Consider the following 17,453-nt stretch of genomic DNA (forward strand, 5'->3'; position numbering starts at 1 on the left):
CTAAGGTTTCCTCTCCACCTAATTGTTTGTGTGGATACACATAGAGGGGTGTTCACTTGACACCCTTGAGATTCGACATCTTCTTGGACGAGCGGGATAAGCGAAGGGCTTCGCATCAAAGGTATAAACTCCTAAACATGTAGATCTAAAGTAGATCTAGGATTAGAAAACACGTACATGAAAATTTTAATATTCGCACGAATCCGGTGGCATGGAATTTTGGGGTTTCTGCAATGCAAAAAGCGGTTTTTGCGGCCCGAAAGTCCCTACAGAGCTACCAGGTCAGCTTTGGTGAATCTAGTCGGTGACTCGGTCTTCGCTCGGGTGGACCAAGTGTCTAGTGCGTTCGATCGGACCATATATCCAATCGGATGAATGACTCCATCGAGCTTGTTTATACTTGGCTTCTCGCTTCTTCAATGCTTAGGAGTTCGGGTAGACCAAGTGTCCAGTATGTCTAATTGAGTTATATGTTCGATCCGCTTGAGCACTTGATCAAGCTAGTTAATACTCGGCTTTGAGCTTCATCAATACTTAGGAATTCGAGGCTCGAGGTCCGACCGGCCAAGGGTTCGATCGGACAAGCTTTCGATCTAAATGATGATGCATCTTATCTCAGAATATGGATCACCTCTTAATTTTAACTACGACATCCAACCTCTTGAACTTTGACTTTTTGGGGATCCACGTTAACTACCGTATCAGGGAATACAGAAATTCCCATGCTTGAGTTTTTTTTTGGTTTGGATTCCTCAAGGTTTTTCCTAGTGCTAGGTTATATAAAACATACAAGTTATAACATGAGTAATAGGTAATTATTTAATCTAGTATATAAAATATAGTAATCACTTTGATCAGTAATCAACTTATAAGTGATTAAGGGGGCGTTTGGTTCTTTCCTAGGAATAGGAATCGGAATGGAAATCATTGTATTGTGGAATGGGAATGGGTATGAGCATGAATATCACTCTTAAAAGCAATGTTTGGTTAGTTGCATATTTTCTATCGGAATAAATCAAAATTTCCTTTTTTACCCTTAAAGGAAAATAAGAGAAAAAATTAGATGTGAGAGAAAGATGAATGTGAGAGAAAAATATGATGAAAGAGGATAATGAGGGAGAAAGTTTGATGAGAGAGAAAGTTTGATGAGAGAAAAAGTGTGATGAGAAATAATGAAGAGAGAGAAAGTATGATGAGAGAAAATGAGAAAAGAGAGTGTAATAGGAGAGATCATGATGAGAGAAGATGAGAGAGAAATATGATGCGAGAGAAAGTATGATGGGAGAGGATGAAGAGAGAGAAAATGTACTGAGAAAAATGAGGGGAGAGAGTGTGATGAGAGAGATTGAGGAGAGAGAAAGTATGATGAGAGAGAAAGTGTGATGAGGAAAAAAGAGAGCAGTGAGTGTGATGGGAGAGATTGAGGAGAGAAAAAGTATGATGAGAGAAAAAGTGTGTTGAGGAAAAAAAAGTGGGAGTGTGACAAGAGAGATTGAGGAGAGAGAAAGTGTGATGAGAGTGAAAGTGTGATAAGAAAAAAAGAAAAAAGATAGTGTGATGGGAGAGATTGAGGAGAGAGATAGTATGATGAGAGAGAAAGTATGATGAAAGATAAAGTATGATGAGAGAGAAAGTATGATAAGAGAAAAAGAATAAAGAGAGTGTGATGAAAGACATTGAGGAGAGAGAAAGTGTAATGAGAAAAAAAGAAGAAAGAGAGTGTGATAGGAGAGATTAAGGAGAGAGAAAGTGTGTGATAAAATGATGAGAAAAAAAATATGATGAGAGAGAACAAGGAGAGAGAAGTGATATGAAAGAAAAAATAAATAAATATATTTTGATATTTTGTATTAAGGGAGAAAATTTTAGTTTTATGTCAAGGATATTTTTGGAATAAGGAAATATTTTGATTGATGAAAATAGGGTAATGACTCATTGAAGGGGAGGTACATGGGAATAAGTTATTATCCAATTTCAAGGATTCATTCCTTTATTTGCATTCATATTTCTATAGTTCAAACATTAACAATGACAATCAATTATTTTTATTCTCATTCGCCACTCCTATTCTTCTAAACCAAACACCCCCTAAATTATAATCAATTCTAATTACCTATATATATATATATACAAAACTGGATGACTTGTGTCGACGAAAGAAGCCTAGATCTTAAAATGATGTTAATTTCTTAGATCAAAAGAGAATGTTTTTTGTTTTTGTTTGTTTTTTTTTTGTCTTTGTTGTGTTAGCCGATCGCAGGATAGATTTTCTGTTACATCATCATTATTTTAGTTTTTAAGCATTTTTTTACATTTTTTAGCCATTTACAATGTATTTTTTTTTAAAAAAAAAATATATCCTATATCGTTACATTTTGTAGCGAGATCTGGGTGGCAAATGAAACAATTCCACAACTCAAGGGCCAAAACGAATATTTGTATTCTCTCGGGCCCTTGTTCTAGGACGATAGTTGGCCGTCGGCAGGCTCGGAAGCCGAAAACGAACAAGAAATTGGAGGCGCCGCCTCCCGCGGCGTTCCCAGAAGCTCACTAATCCAGCCCATGTCAACGAACTCCGTCAGCAGAATGTCGTCTTCGCCGGCCGGCCAACTATCGTACCCGATCCTGCTGCTGCTCCTCCTATCTTCGACGGTGACTGTGCTCGACGAAGCCGCAGGGCCTTCTTGCTCGCTGATCTTGGACCTCACCTCTCTCTGCTCCGTCATCAAGCTCGAACTTCTGGAGAAGGTAGTCGAGTACGACTGGTGTCGCTCATGTTCATCGATCGCGGAGCAGACGGTATCCATGACGATGCAATTAGCTTCGGAATCGACAGCAGCAGCAGGAGTTTGAGTGGCTGGGTACGTTGCCATCAGCTTCTTTTTCAGCTTGGTGTTCCAGTAGTTCTTCACATCGTTGTCTGTTCTTCCACGGAGGTGAGAGGCGATAATCGACCACCTACTTAATATTATGATTTATAAAGGATTATATTCCATTAAGGCTTAGCAAAGAACGAGTGTGATGATGGTCCGTCCGTCAAACTGCTAAATTTTACCTGCTCCCGAGTTGAATGTAAAGACTGCAAATGATATCGTCTTCTTCCCCAGTGAAGCCACCGCGCTTGACGTCAGGCCTGAGATAGTTAAGCCATCTCAAACGGCAGCTCTTCCCGCAACGATTGAGACCTGAAATGTTCGATTTTACATCCATGATCAATCAGATTTCCATTTTGAGACGATTGATAGCAAAATTTCGGAAAATATATGACCAGTAAAAGGAAATTAAATTAGAAACCTGCTTTACGGGGGAAAGCAATCCAGTTGCCGCCGGTGCCATTCTTCTCGATGTGGTTCCGTAGGACTTGGTCTTCCTCCGGCGACCACGGCCCTCTCTTCACCTTGGCCTTGTCACAGCACGGCGCCCTCCCCATGAATGATTCAGATCAAAAGCTCACAGAAACTGCCAGAAACAGAGGAATTAAGCTTAGAGAGTTAAAATTGGGGTGGATTATGAGCTACGATGCGATGCCAAAAGGTTTCCCTGTGTATTTATTTATATGGACGGACCCTGTGACTGCTTCCTGTCTCTTTCCTCTTACGCATTTCATCAGTTTGATATTTCAAGTTTGTGTGAGCATGTTTCTGAATTATATCGACAAGTCCAATATGGATGGCAACGGAGGAATCCTCGTTTTACAATCTCGGAAAACCATCAGCTGTTTCATACTTTCATGAACAGAGAGACACTCCCAATTCTCTAGCTCGTTGTTTAATTTAATGCATGCCTCATTGCTCTCTCTTTAGGCAAGCAAGCAAACATGTTCATGGATATTTTGTCTCTCGAACAGTTAGTAACTAGCACATAAAATATTATTATCTAGATTCGAATCTTGATGTAATCAAGATAAATGTCTTATTTATATATTAATTACTATTTCAAAGGTTAATAGTCGTCCATAATTTATCTTTTTCATGTTAACCCTGAAACAAATTAATAAAAACATTAGAAACAAATATATTCATTTTTCATCATCATATTCATAGATATTTTACCTATTTGGTTCGGCTCGAGTTAGAAGAAGCTTAGGCAATCATACTAGCTACTAGTATAGCCCTTGATATAGTTCGTATTACATAATACATTATTTATTTTTGTGAAAATAAAAGTTCAGATAAGCTTCACCATGCAATTTGAAACTTATTAGACAATGAGTTTGACTTTACTCTCGTATTTATATCGCACATCATTGTCCACACTTTAACCAAGAAAGTTAAATTAATCGCTGTCCACAACATCTTCATCGGTAAGTGGAAAAGTCCCGAATGTGATCCTTCTGAACGAAAAAGAAAACTGATTAATTAATACAAGTAAGCTAAAGATTTTTTATTGTACTTTGACTGATTAAACGACGATAAGTAAAATTTAAAGACAAAATATAGTTATCTTTCTGAAAAGTCCAAGGCAAGAGCGGTGAGTCCTTTGAACGCGTCTCCTCCTCGTGATCCGAACTCGGTAAAAGGTTAAAAAGCACGAGTGATGTTGATCCCATGTAGTCTTGGAAATTTCCTTAATTTGAGAGAAAAAGAGAGTTGATTTAATTTTTTCATCAGCATGAGAGTTGATTTAGTGATCAGCATTTTATTGAACCGTGTAAATAAGTTCCGATATTATTCATTTCATATATCTAATTTGATAATTTTAAAAACATGTGGCACATTCATATTATATCCCTTTTCCTTTTTTCCACATTCATTTAAAAATGTAAAAATTTAATATTTTTCGAACTAGGAGAGAGTACTAGGAATTTATTGATAGTATTGGTTAGTGAGTATTGTTGTCTTAGATGTTATAATAAGTTTGTGATAAAAATTTTAAGTTTTTGTAATTTTAAAAATTATATTTTTAGTTTATGCTATTGAATTTAGGTCTAAGAGCATAGATAAGTAGGCTTCCAAGAGTATATTGATTTTGGTTTTACGGAAATGACTATAGATATATATCATTTAGAAATTCAAAATTTTAATATTCTCAGAACAGAAAGTCCTAGAAACTTATTGATGGTATTAGTTAATGAATATTATTGTTCTAGGAATCAAGGGAGCGAAACTAGGGATGATAATTTCTGACCTAACATGAAAATATGATCCAAACGGAGCAAAAAAAAAAAAAAATCATATTAGGGTCAACTCTTATTGGGTTTGGGTCAGATTTGATCGACCTGATTGACACGATTAATAAATGAATTGGGTTTGAGTCAATTTAAAATGACTTGATTACAATCCATGAACCTGTTTACAAATATTTTCATGTCGGCTTCGAGTCAGATTTAGGTTAGATTCTGGTTGAATTTGAGTTAAAATATGCATATTTTAATAAAATGAGTCTTTTTTAGTTGGATTCAAGTTTAGTTCGGGTAAAGATAAATATGTTTTTATAAATGGGTCATTTCGGGTCAAGTCAAGTCGGGTCGGGTTAGGGTTTGATTCGGATTTGGGTCATTTTAGCTTGGGTTCGGGTCAAATACAGATAAATGGGTTGGGTTAGGGTTCAGGTCGAATAATTTGACCTAAAATATTAATCAAGTTGAATTCAGATTTTAATATTCCAACCAGTACGTCAAACCTGAACCCACCAACCCAAATCAAACTCAAATTGCCACCCTTAAGCGAAACTAACTGATATACTTTTGGAAGCTTTTTTTAATATATCCATGCCTTCCTACTTGAATTCGATAGTATGAATGGAGAATTGTCATTTGCAAGTATAAGAATTAGGATAATGATAATCACTAGTTAACACAGTTCCTAAAACTCCTTTGATTGATAAATATTAAATTTTTAATTTTTCGAATGACATAAATTCATAAATAAAAAAATATTTTAAATTACTTCAAATTAAAATTAATATTCTTCCCAAGCTTCTTTAATATTTTCATGTCCTCCTAATTCAATTTGATAATATAAATTAAAAGCAGCAAATTTTTTAAAAATTTACAAAGGCTTGTAAAAAAAATAAAGACTTGCGTACATAAATCCACGTGATTATTTTGTGAAAAAAGTAGGAAAAGGGATATAACAAAAAATGTACTAATTTTTTTGGAATTATAAAAATTAAGTACCTGGAATGAGTAATACTGAAATCTAAGTTGTGAATGCGTTGAGTAAAATGTTGTTTATTCATTTGGAGGGAGAAAGGAGGAGGAGGACGCAAAGGGAATGCTCCGCAGTTTAGTAATAAATGTGGCGGCGCCGCAGTAGGTGCGACAAAGGAGCGGGGAGAGAAGAGTGAGCTAACTCTTGTGACTTGAGGATTTATGTTGGATATTATCTAAGTTGTGAATGTCAAGGCCTTACAGTAAGCGTTGTGGATCTACTGCCTGCATTAATTCGTGCAATATTTCTGTATCTTTCTCGGAGGATTATGACGTGATCTGTTCAATAATATATATCTTTAATTTGCCAACGATGACAACTCGTCGGCGCCATGTTCTAGCTTCTCTACCAGATCCCACTCGCTGCACAAGTCATGTGACGACGGTGTTAGCATCCAATTAATGTCTCTTGATCATGCATGTTCTCTCTCACGCCCTACAATTGCCATTTTAATTTATTACAAATTAAGATCTATTTATCTGTCGTTGAAGCATCTACCTATTCTGCAGTTTCACACATCTTGTTGCTGCTTTCCAGCTACCAAGGCACCAAGCAAAAGAACACCTCTTCACACGATGAGTTTGGAGTAAAATTATGCGTTCAAAACCAGACAAAAGGTGCGGTGACGATGCATGTCAAGTCAAAGTGAATCGCGAGAGGTTGCAAGCTGGAAGTGTTGTTCGCTGCTAGTCACAGGCCTTCTGTCTTATCCTCTTTTGCTGTCTAACGGTTGGAAACTTATTGAACGACGTCGTTAAAAAAATAATTGTTGGTGGTAAAATTACGCGTATAGACGATGGTGCCCTGAAAAGAAAAAAAAAGGAATCTATTTTGCGGCCCGCCGACCTGGTTCCGGAACCACGTGCCGATCTAATAAACTCCGTAACGTTCCTTTGCAATTTGCTACCTTCTTCATTTGAGCCCACATGCCACGCTTCTCCTCCCACTGAGCTCGCTCGCTCTCTTTCATTTCATGGCGACGATCTCTCTTCCTCCTTCGCACAACCTCCTCCTCCTCTCCCTCTTCCTCCTAGTGGCTAATGTCGCTTCGAAGCCCTTGCAGCGCCAAACTCTGGTCCTCACCTCTCTCACAAATCCAGCTGCCCTCCTCCCAGAAGACGACTCCGCCGAAACCCTTGCCACGGCCGTGGACTTCGAGGCGACTCGCTCTCCCTCCTCCCTCCACGCCGGTCTCTCCCACCGAGATTCTCTTCTCGCCGCCACTGACGCCTCCCCGGAGCAGATCTTCCGCCTCCGCCTCGACCGCGACGCCGCTCGGATTGAAACCCTCCGGCAGACTCTCGCGGCCGCTGATCCGCCGCCTCCCAAAGCCGTTGCCAACGAAACTGGCCGGAGAGGTTTTGGAAGTACGGTGGTTTCCGGCCTCGCCCTGGGCAGCGGCGAGTACTTCGCCAGGATCGGGATCGGCACGCCGCCGAGGTACGCCTACATGGTGCTCGACACCGGTAGCGACGTCGTCTGGCTCCAGTGCGCCCCGTGCCGGAGCTGCTACTCCCAATCCGATCCCATCTTTGATCCTCGAACCTCCCACACTTACGCCGCCGTTCCCTGCAGCGCCTCGTTGTGCCGCCGCTTGGATGAAGCCGGATGCGACACGAGCCGAAATGCCTGCCAATACCAGGTCTCCTACGGCGACGGATCCCTTACTACAGGTGAGTTCTCGACCGAGACGCTTACTTTCCGGCGCAGCATTAGGGTCCCGCGCGTCGCCCTAGGCTGTGGCCACGACAATGAGGGCCTCTTCGTCGCCGCTGCGGGTCTCCTCGGCCTCGGCCGGGGAAGTCTTTCCTTTCCGTCTCAAGCAGGGCGAAGGTTCGGCCGCGTGTTTTCCTACTGCCTGGTGGATCGCACTTCCGCCGGTTCTCCGAATCGTTCGTCCTCGGTGGTGTTCGGTGACTCGGCCGTGCCGAGGGCCTCCTCGCGGGTTGCCTACACTCCCATGCTGCGGAACCCCAAGTTGGACACTTTCTACTATATCGAACTCACGGGAGTAAGCGTGGGCGGCGCTTCCGTGCCCGGAGTCGTGGCGTCCGACCTCCGACTAGACCCATCAACCGGAAGGGGAGGCATCATCGTGGACTCAGGAACGTCAGTGACGCGGCTGGCCCGGCCGGCGTACGAGGCGCTGCGCGAAGCTTTCAGGGCTGGGACGATGGACCTTAAGCTGGCACCAGGTGGCTTCTCACTCTTCGACACATGCTACGACCTCACCGGCCAAACGGAAGTGCAGGTGCCGACGGTGGTGCTCCACCTCGCCGGCGGCTCGGCTGTGTCGCTTCCGGCGTCGAACTACCTCATCCCGGTGGACACCAAGGGCACGTTCTGCTTCGCATTCGCAGGGGCGGACAGCGGCGTGTCCATCATCGGCAACATACAGCAGCAAGGGTACCGGGTGGTGTTCGACGGCCAAAGATCGAGAGTGGGACTCATGCCTGGTGGATGTTGACTAATCTAATACATTAAAAATTAGATAATTATTTCATATTATGTGATTTTTTTTGGTGTACAAGCCTTTACTCCACCCAAACTTTCACCTTTATGTACTTTCTACCTGATTAGCCGTTGGGCACGATCTGCAAGTGGCGGCCACCCGTGAAGTGTGATTTGTTCACAAATTGTGTGTCTCCTGTTTCATGGTCAACTTGAGTTTACATGTGTCTGTGGTGAATGCTTTATTTTTTTTTGTAATTTATTTATTTATTATTATTATTAATTATTAATTTTCTCCGTCAGTGCCCGATTCGCGCATTGGTAAGGTACATGGCGCGTCGAATTAAAACGTGTGCGTTCGTGGTTGGGTGCTCTGGGGCGACAGTGGACTCCTTTAGCAAGACCCTTGGGTTGGGGATCCGACGGTCAACGTTCGATTCAAGCGGCGCCGCGATTGATCACATCGGTTGCTTTCGGGGCAAATGGGACGAAGCTTCTGCGTCGGGTCAAGATAAAAAATGGAAGACGACGACGACGACGACAACGACGACCTCTTTTCTAGTCGCTTCTTTTTATTCTTACTCTCATTCTACGACTACTTTGCTGTTCTCGGTTGCCGGCATCTGAGACACTGCGAGGGCGGCGGGAGAGAGGTACGATGATGGCGGTTCAAAGTCGGAGCAATTTGACGCCGGCGGTGGCGGCGGCGGAGGCCGTCGCGGCGATCGGATGCGGGTACGATCTATGCTACAACTTCTCCTTTTCCCACGTGAAGCCAGGACCGGATGGCTCTCGGCTGATCGAGCTGGACCAAACCCTCGTCCAAGATCTCGTTATGCCGGGAGGTGTCGTCGTACCCAATGCCCCCAAGGTCATCAAGTGCGATAGAGGGGAGAGGACGAGGTACCGGAGCGATGTCCTCTCGTTTAACCAGGTTCTCAGTTCAAAACGTTTTATTACTTCTCTTTCGGTATTTCTGGTTGTGTGACTATCGCCAAAATTTGTGTTTTTTTCCTTCCTTGGGATGCCTAGTTAGATCGACTTTGGTTTTTTTTGCTTGCACCGAAATTTTGCCTTTCGGCGGGTAAAGATGCTTCTTACCGTCCGATTGTTGTGGTCTTACCACTGATTTTTGAATTGTGATCAGATGGCAGAGCAATTCAATCAGAATCTCTCCACACCGGGAAAAATTCCCTCTGGTTTGTTCAACGCCATGTTTGATTTCGGAGGATGCTGGCAGAAGGACGCGTCAGCTACCAAAACTCTCGCCTTCGACGGCTGGTACATATTACTATACCACGTCGAGCTTGTGAGCTCTCATATCGTCCTGCTTGACAGTATTAAGCAGGAAGTACCTTCCTCATGGGATCCTGCTGCACTTGCAGAGTAAGTTCGCTTCTGATGGTAAAACTAAATTCCTAATATATCTTCTCACATTTTTCTAATATGGCTTGGTTGTTGACTTGTTGTTATTGCTATTGTTTTTTTTCCCATCAGTTCTCTGCGTTAACATTCAACAGTCTATTTGAGGCTATTGGAACTTTCCAGGAGAACTGTCTGAGTTTTCATTTGTGAAAAACAAGTGAACCACTTTATATGGATGTAGGCGGCTCTGAGCTTCAATTGTAGTGAAATACATGGATAGAGAATACTTCAGCACATGCTTGATGTGAAGAAAATGCTTTATGTTTTATTAACAATCTCAGTTATATATGAAGCCAACGCAAAGAAAATTTAGAAAGTAGAATCACTTGCATAACATTTTGTCAAACAATTTCTGCAAATTGATCTAAGCAAATTGCATTGTCCTTTAGTGATCTATAACCTGAGTATTTTTTTCATAAGAAAAATAAGAAAAAACAAAATGAATCTTCACTCTGATTACTTGGGTTCATGGATGCCTCTTTTTTTTTTTTGTTTGGTTCTCTTCAATTCCTATATTTCATGATAATCTATTACAAAACTTCCCTCCTTGCTGTGAATTTCTTTTTATGGTCTCATAATTCCTATACATAAAACCTTTTGTTCTTATATAATTTTACCTGAGGGTGATCAACTTCTGGCAACTTAAGATCCAGCCATATTAATTTTGTTTTTCATTTCCTAATGTTTCACTATCAATTGCAGCAAGGTCAAAGAATGATGTTTTTGCTTCAGCCTCTGTATCATTTCTTGAAACGTAAAAGTTATTTTTGTCCTCTAGGTTTATCCAAAAATATGGCACACACATAATTGTTGGTTTAGCAATGGGCGGTAAAGATGTGGTCTACCTTAAGCAACAGAAGCATTCTCTTCTTCAGGAAAGTGAGGTGCAAAATTTGCTAAAAAAATTAGTCGACGGGAGATTTTCAGAAACTACAAAAGGAGATAATACCTTGGCTAATGATGAATCTTCTAGACAGATGAAGGTAGTATGAGAAAGAGAACTGATTGCATATTGCATTCAAAGTAGAAAAGTTTACATAATGGTAGCAATTGAGCTAACTGTACATTTATATGTGACAAAGTATACTTTTTCAAATGTCCCTTGTCAGGCAACATACAGAAGAATCCTGTAGCCAAGGGTAGCCTGAATTTTTCTGGCTTATTTTGGCTGGATATTAGTAGGAAATTTTATGCAATTCTGGAATTGTTCAATTTCCTGCATTAGTGACTACTTGAGGTTTTGGCTTGTTAGTAATCATAACTGATTAGCATCATAACTCTGGCACACCATTTTTCTTCTGATAACTTAGATAGTAACAAGAATAAGAGATAAATTAAGTTATTTTGCCATGGTTACGCCTCAAATCTCACCCTCCTAGCTACTGAACAATATAGAGGTTGTTTTGCAAGATCACCATCTACAATCTACATTTGGTTCTGATATTCTATCCTTGCAAGGGACATTTGAGCCACCACCACATGCATTAAAAAAAATGGATTTTGTTCCCTAAAGGCACAATAGGAGGATAGCATATTTATTGATATATTTTTATTAATCTTTTGTTGTCACCTGTTTTAATTGCAATCCACCTCCTTGTCTAGATTCATGTTATTGTCTTAGATTCACTCGTGCTAAAACAAACATGTAGATTTCAATAAAATTCTAGATAACATTGACATATCATGATGGTAACTGATGATAAACTCTTGGAAGAGATGCTAGCATGGATTGGCATGCTTATTCATTGTTGCTTGATTTGTTCTTACAATTTTTTCTGTTGCAATGTTAACACATGACCATCTGCGGAAATGTTATCATCTTTATTCTGTATCAAGATTCTGTTTATTTTGTTTAATTCGTATTGATAATATCTCAAGCTTTTGACTGAACCATGGGCCTTTTAGGTCACAAATTTTGAGAACCAAGATATACACACACCATTTTTGAAGTCAGTGTCTTCTCGATCAACTATGGTATTACAGACAAAGAATGGTGTAAGTTTCATTAATTCTTGTAAGGTGTTACTATATATGAACTTTTTATGTATGACAGTTCTCCATGTTTATTTTTGTAGGATATTGCAAGTCATTTTGTGCGAATAGGAGGATTTGACAAAGGGCAAAGCCATGACCAATGGCTTGTAACAATACCACAAGCCCCGAGTTTGGTGTCAATGCATTTGGTGCCTATAATTTCTCTGTTGAATGGTGTTAAAGGAAGTGGGTTCTTAAGTCATGCAGTGAATCTTTATTGTAGATGTAAGTAATCTCTGCCCCGCTACAATCTCCTCTGCTTCCTACTGCTCTTCTCAAGAAAACAAAGGAGTTAAGGCAATTCATTAATTTAAACATTTCAATTAATATGGAATCCTTCACTGAAGGTTAGATTTTCCCTATGCACTTTGTTAGATAATATTAAATGATTAGCTAAGAGAGTTCAAAGAATCCACTTTGATACTCTTTGCAGGTTACCAAACATTCATTTGTCTCAACCAATTACCAAACATCTTCCTATATTTTAGAAGACAAGTTGATAAGATTGACAATAGTCAGCAATTCTTCTCAAAGTTTGCTTTAAATAAATGTTCCCCTGGCTGCCTCCATGTATCTTGTGGTTCCATCTCATGAAGATCCTAATCTTACATTCTCTAATATCGTTTAATTTGTTGCCCATAATGGTTTGGAAACTAGAAAATTTTACCTATTCAGTTGGGCTATATGCCATCTACTTAGTCTATGTATACAATATTCCTAATGTTGATTGTGAATTTGTGAAGTTGCTGACTGTTCTTACTGATGACTTAGATAAGCCACCGATTGAAGAATTGCGTCATTTTCTTGAGTTCCAAATACCTCGTCAGTGGGCTCCAGCATTTGGTGAACTACCTCTTGGTCCTCAACAAAAAAAACATTTACAATCACTCCAGTTTACACTGATGGGTCCACGACTTTATGTTAACAATATTCAGGTATCAACAGTTCGTTTATAACCTATCTTTTTATTCACAATAAGTAACCTATGCAAGCAAAATATAGGATGCGGGAAATTGAATTTTGTGATTGCCATGAAGTGATCCATAAGAAGAATTGTTTGGGATATGTATTCTTCTTTCATTGATTGATATTGCGAATATGATAGATCATTCACCCAGAATCATCATATCACCATGGCAACTTTGATGTAGTTCGTTTGCTTTCTCTGTTTCATTACATACCAATCTTCATCACTTGCAACTACCTCTGTGCTATTTTTACAGGTTCATTCCCAGAAACTTCCTGTGACGGGTCTTCGACTTTACCTGGAAGGCAAGAGGAACGATCGCTTAGCAATTCATCTTCAACACCTCTCTTCACAACCTAACTCATTTCATATTTCTGATACCACTGCTTATGCTGGAAATGACTTGTCGTTGGATGAACGTGCCTACTACGTACCTGTCAAGTGGGCACTGCTATCGCAAGTCTGCACAGCTCCAGTGCAATATGAGGGCTCCTTCGACGAGTCAGCCTACATAGTGACCAAGGCATGGTTGGAAGTAAAAGAGTTTGGCATGAAGAAGGTGTTGTTTCTCCGGCTCGCATACTCCAATGCCCCTTCAATGAAAATCCGGCGGTCAGCATGGGATGGAGGGCCGACCACCATCTCTCAAAAGTCAGGCTCCATTTCAGCATTGATCAGCTCGCGCTTCAGCACAGGTCTGATACCGGAGCCAAAGGGCAAGGTGGAAGTGAACTCTGCAATCTATCCGAAAGGTCCACCGGTGCCGATCAGAATACCAAGGATGGCACGGTTTGTGGACACCATCGAGATGTCGAGAGGCCCAGATGATCTACCAGGCTACTGGGTGGTTACTGGTGCTAAGTTATGCGTGGAGGGTGGGAAGATCTTTCTTAAAGTCAAGTATTCCTTGCTAATAGAAATGCCAGAGGATGATTTCTAACCTTATGAAACATCAGGCCAAAGGAACGACGTGCAAATTTCGGGGAAAGTGAATCGAATAGTACAATTAAAATTACGACAGAATCAAGAGAATGAGGGGAATTCATTGTAGATTATCGCAATGCCAGCCATTTCCTGCATTTAATTATGCTGTATGAGGTTGTAATATAAGTTTCAAATACGATTTCGTACTCCTTTAAAATAGACAGTTAATGTATAGGTCTAGAAGATGAGAAGGGTTGGGGTGGAAGGGTTGATGATGAGGTTGGAATGTGGACTAATTCCTCTTACCAGGAGGGAGGAGAGATAATGAGTTGTCTTTTATATTTTAAGTCACTGGACATCCTAAAAAGAGGATTGAAATGTCCGAAAGTCTTCGGTCCATGGTACCTGTAAGTTTGTCAGAAAATAGATTAGGGATTGTCTTAGTCTGACACTTAAGTTAGGGATTGTCTTAGTCTGACACTTAAGTTAGCACTTGATGATAGAAACTAAATAATACTGTGATGAAGAACATAAAAATTGAATGTAAAGCATGCTAGGCTTGTAAGAGTAGACTAGAAGCAACATGGAACCGAAGGGTAGTATAGAGATGGAGGCAATGGTGTAGAACTGAAGGGTGGTATGAAATTGGAGGACGAAACATAGCCATATTACGACAGTCACACGCAGGTTGAAATATAGCATTGGTACACAGGTCGGAATAGAACAGTGGCTCGCAAGCCAGCACATAACAACGACACAAAGACTGAAACACGACACGCGGGTTAGAATATAGCAATGGTGCAAAGAACGGAATATAATAACGGTTCGAAAGTTGGAACATAATAGCAATGCAAAAGTTAGAACATAGCATGCAAATCAGATCGCTGCGAAGGTCGGAACACAACACACAGGCCAGAGGTTGAAATATAGCATTGGTACACAGGCCGGAATAGAACAGTGGCTCGCAAGCCAGCACATAACAACGACGCAAACGCTGAAACACGACACGCGGGTTATAATATAGCAATGGTGCAAAGGCCGAAATATAATAACGGTTCGAAAGTTGGAACATAATAGCAATGCAAAAGTTAGAACATAGCACACAAATCGGATCGCTGCAAAGGTCGGAATACAGCACACAGGCCAAAGGTCAGAACACAGCACACAGGCCAGATCGATGAGAAGACCGGACGGCTCGAAGGCCAGAACGCAGTGGAGTGGAGGCGGAACACGCTTATATTTGCACCGATGTGGTTGTGTTGAAAAAGGAGAGTCGTGGCCAGCGAGGTTGGCGATCCATAAGGCAGCGATCGCTTGAGGCGACCTGGGGCGGCTGCTGGAGACGACGGAGGAGGCAAAGGCTGTTGGGGGCGGCAAAACCCGAGGCAGCAATGGCCAGCAACGGACGGAAAAAGGGTAGAAGAGGCGATATTCGCCGGAGGGGAGGCGACGGCGAGGCCTCTGGCAAAGGGAACAGCTGGCCGACGAAGGAGATGGCGCGTGCCTTGTGACATGAAAGGGAGCGACAAAGCGTGCGTGGACTGTTGGTGTGCCGGTGAGGAGGTGGGGGCATTAAGAGCTCAGCGGGAAGGGGAGCCAAAGGCGTGCCTTCTCAGCGATGGTGGATGATCGTTGTGACGAGGAAGAAAGGGAGGCGGTGTCGGAGAGCAGCGCTCCGGAGGGTAGCGTCGGCCGGCTGTGGTGCGAGGGCAGCATGAGACGAAGGCGGTGTGCATGAAACAGAGAAAACGAAGAGGGAGAAGACCCCTTGCGGTGGCGACGTGTGCCTGTGTGGCGGCGGCGTCAATGCCGATGACATACACTCGTGCGTGTTGGCCTAGAATCGAATAGGACAGCACACTCAAAGCACACAGCACACAAGAAGAAACAAGAAGAATAGGACAAATAGGAACTTGACTTATGAAAGAAAACCTTACAATGAGATGCCTTCTACATGCCTCTAGGACTCTTTATATAGCATCACAAATGATAAGAGCACGAACACAAGATCCATAAAAATAGGATCTAGATGAGATCCATAAAAATAGGATCTAGACCAAGTAATAACTAATTATCAAGATATAAAAAAAAAAATGACGTGGAGAGGATTATTTCTCACAGTGCGACGGCAGCGTACGCCCGTGCGACGGCAGAGACATACACCCGTGCAATAGCAGCGGCGTGCACCCCTGCCACTGAAAAACCCAGCCCTCCTAGGGTGTGTTTAGTTGGGAGTTATAGTCAAAAATTTTATTTGGTTTAGATAATAAGTAATTCCAATGATTCTCGTATGTTAGCAATTTTACAATATAATCCGGAATCAAAAAATCTTGAAAATGTAAGAATTTTACCAATTGGTTAACGATTTTTTTCTCTCAAAAATTACCCTCCGCAACCTGCGCATCTCCCCCGTGGCCTATCAGAGGATTGAGATCCCTATGTCGTTGCTCAACTTGTCGGCCTTTGAGGAGTTGCTACGTCGGATGGAGGAGGAGCATGACTTCGCTCCCTCCGATGGTCTCGCGATCCCCTACAATTCGGAGTTCTTCACGTGGGCTAGGATGATACGCGGATCGGCTTGGCACTCTCGACCTCGACTCCCTCCTCGCGTTGAGTAACCAAACCAGTTCAATCCCTTGATGCAAGCAGAAATCTGATTCACAAGCACCTATTTTTTATTGTTCACCTAACAATCCTACTTGTGAGTATCTAGGAGTGAAGCCACAAACGTCGGGGCTTTTCGCGATTTCATCATAGCTGGTTCATCGGATCTCGATTAGGGGTTGTTATCCTCCGATCTTGCCCTTTCTTCTCGTTTACACCACCCTGGGCCGAGGAAGCTCGCCATCGCGGACCTGGAGTTGCTGGAATTGGCTTCGCGTCATTGCTGGCATGGAGCTCGATTCCCCACGGGGCGGGTCGTCCCATCTTCTCCCAAAGATCATCCCGGCATGATTTTCTTAGTTCTCATTGTGCGAAATTTTTTTTTGTAAATTCGTCATAGCTAAGAAGGCTCGAACTATAATATCTGAGTAATAACTTATTAGATGCTCTATTGTTGCACCATAGTCAGGGGCAATTTTGATTTCTAGCAAAGTTCAATATGTAGCTGGACTAAATGCGTACTTTTTTTTAGCTTTATTTATTTTAAACACATGCAAGTAACTTTTTTACTCAATGTGTATTCTTCGTTTTCTTTACTTTACTAGGGGAAAAGACTCAATCGAGTTGCCAGCCTTCTTGTATACTTCGTCCACGATGATACCATTTGACGCAAAGTTTTCCTCCTAAATCGAGTCTGGTTTCTTATTAGGATGTGTTTATTTTCTTATTCGACATGATATTTTTTACAAAGACTTTGGCCAAATGAGTTACACATGAGATGCTCGATTAGTTTGAAAGGGGGCTTAGTTTCTATCTTGACAAAAAACATAACTATGGTTAACGAGTTAGTCTCTGCCATATTATCGACAGAGGGTGATATATCAGAGCTGCCATTG

The 17,453-nt window shown here is 41.6% G+C and overlaps 3 protein-coding genes across 3 annotated transcripts; 2 read left to right on the forward strand and 1 right to left on the reverse strand.

Annotated features, from left to right (window-relative positions):
• Nucleotides 1-2,382: 2,382 nt before the first annotated feature.
• LOC122039916 (transcription factor MYB36-like) lies at nt 2,383-3,539 on the reverse strand. Its single transcript, XM_042599330.1, has 3 exons — nt 3,295-3,539; nt 3,056-3,185; nt 2,383-2,958 (listed from the first exon to the last, which is right to left on the reverse strand). Exons 1-3 carry the CDS (start codon nt 3,428-3,430, stop codon nt 2,460-2,462), a joined length of 765 nt encoding a protein of 254 aa, XP_042455264.1. The 5' UTR covers nt 3,431-3,539; the 3' UTR covers nt 2,383-2,459.
• A 3,482-nt stretch (nt 3,540-7,021) lies between these two features.
• LOC122042010 (aspartyl protease family protein 2-like) lies at nt 7,022-8,779 on the forward strand. The gene has a single exon (XM_042601920.1). It carries the CDS (start codon nt 7,126-7,128, stop codon nt 8,617-8,619), a length of 1,494 nt encoding a protein of 497 aa, XP_042457854.1. The 5' UTR covers nt 7,022-7,125; the 3' UTR covers nt 8,620-8,779.
• A 331-nt stretch (nt 8,780-9,110) lies between these two features.
• Nucleotides 9,111-14,335, forward strand: LOC122042009 (MACPF domain-containing protein NSL1-like). The gene is made up of 7 exons (XM_042601919.1): nt 9,111-9,537; nt 9,751-9,989; nt 10,807-11,011; nt 11,934-12,023; nt 12,104-12,287; nt 12,834-12,997; nt 13,286-14,335. Exons 1-7 carry the CDS (start codon nt 9,262-9,264, stop codon nt 13,967-13,969), a joined length of 1,842 nt encoding a protein of 613 aa, XP_042457853.1. The 5' UTR covers nt 9,111-9,261; the 3' UTR covers nt 13,970-14,335.
• Nucleotides 14,336-17,453: the final 3,118 nt, after the last annotated feature.

This window comes from Zingiber officinale, chromosome 2A, assembly GCF_018446385.1.
Source record: "Zingiber officinale cultivar Zhangliang chromosome 2A, Zo_v1.1, whole genome shotgun sequence".
In the NCBI taxonomy this organism is placed as follows: Eukaryota; Viridiplantae; Streptophyta; class Magnoliopsida; order Zingiberales; family Zingiberaceae; genus Zingiber; species Zingiber officinale.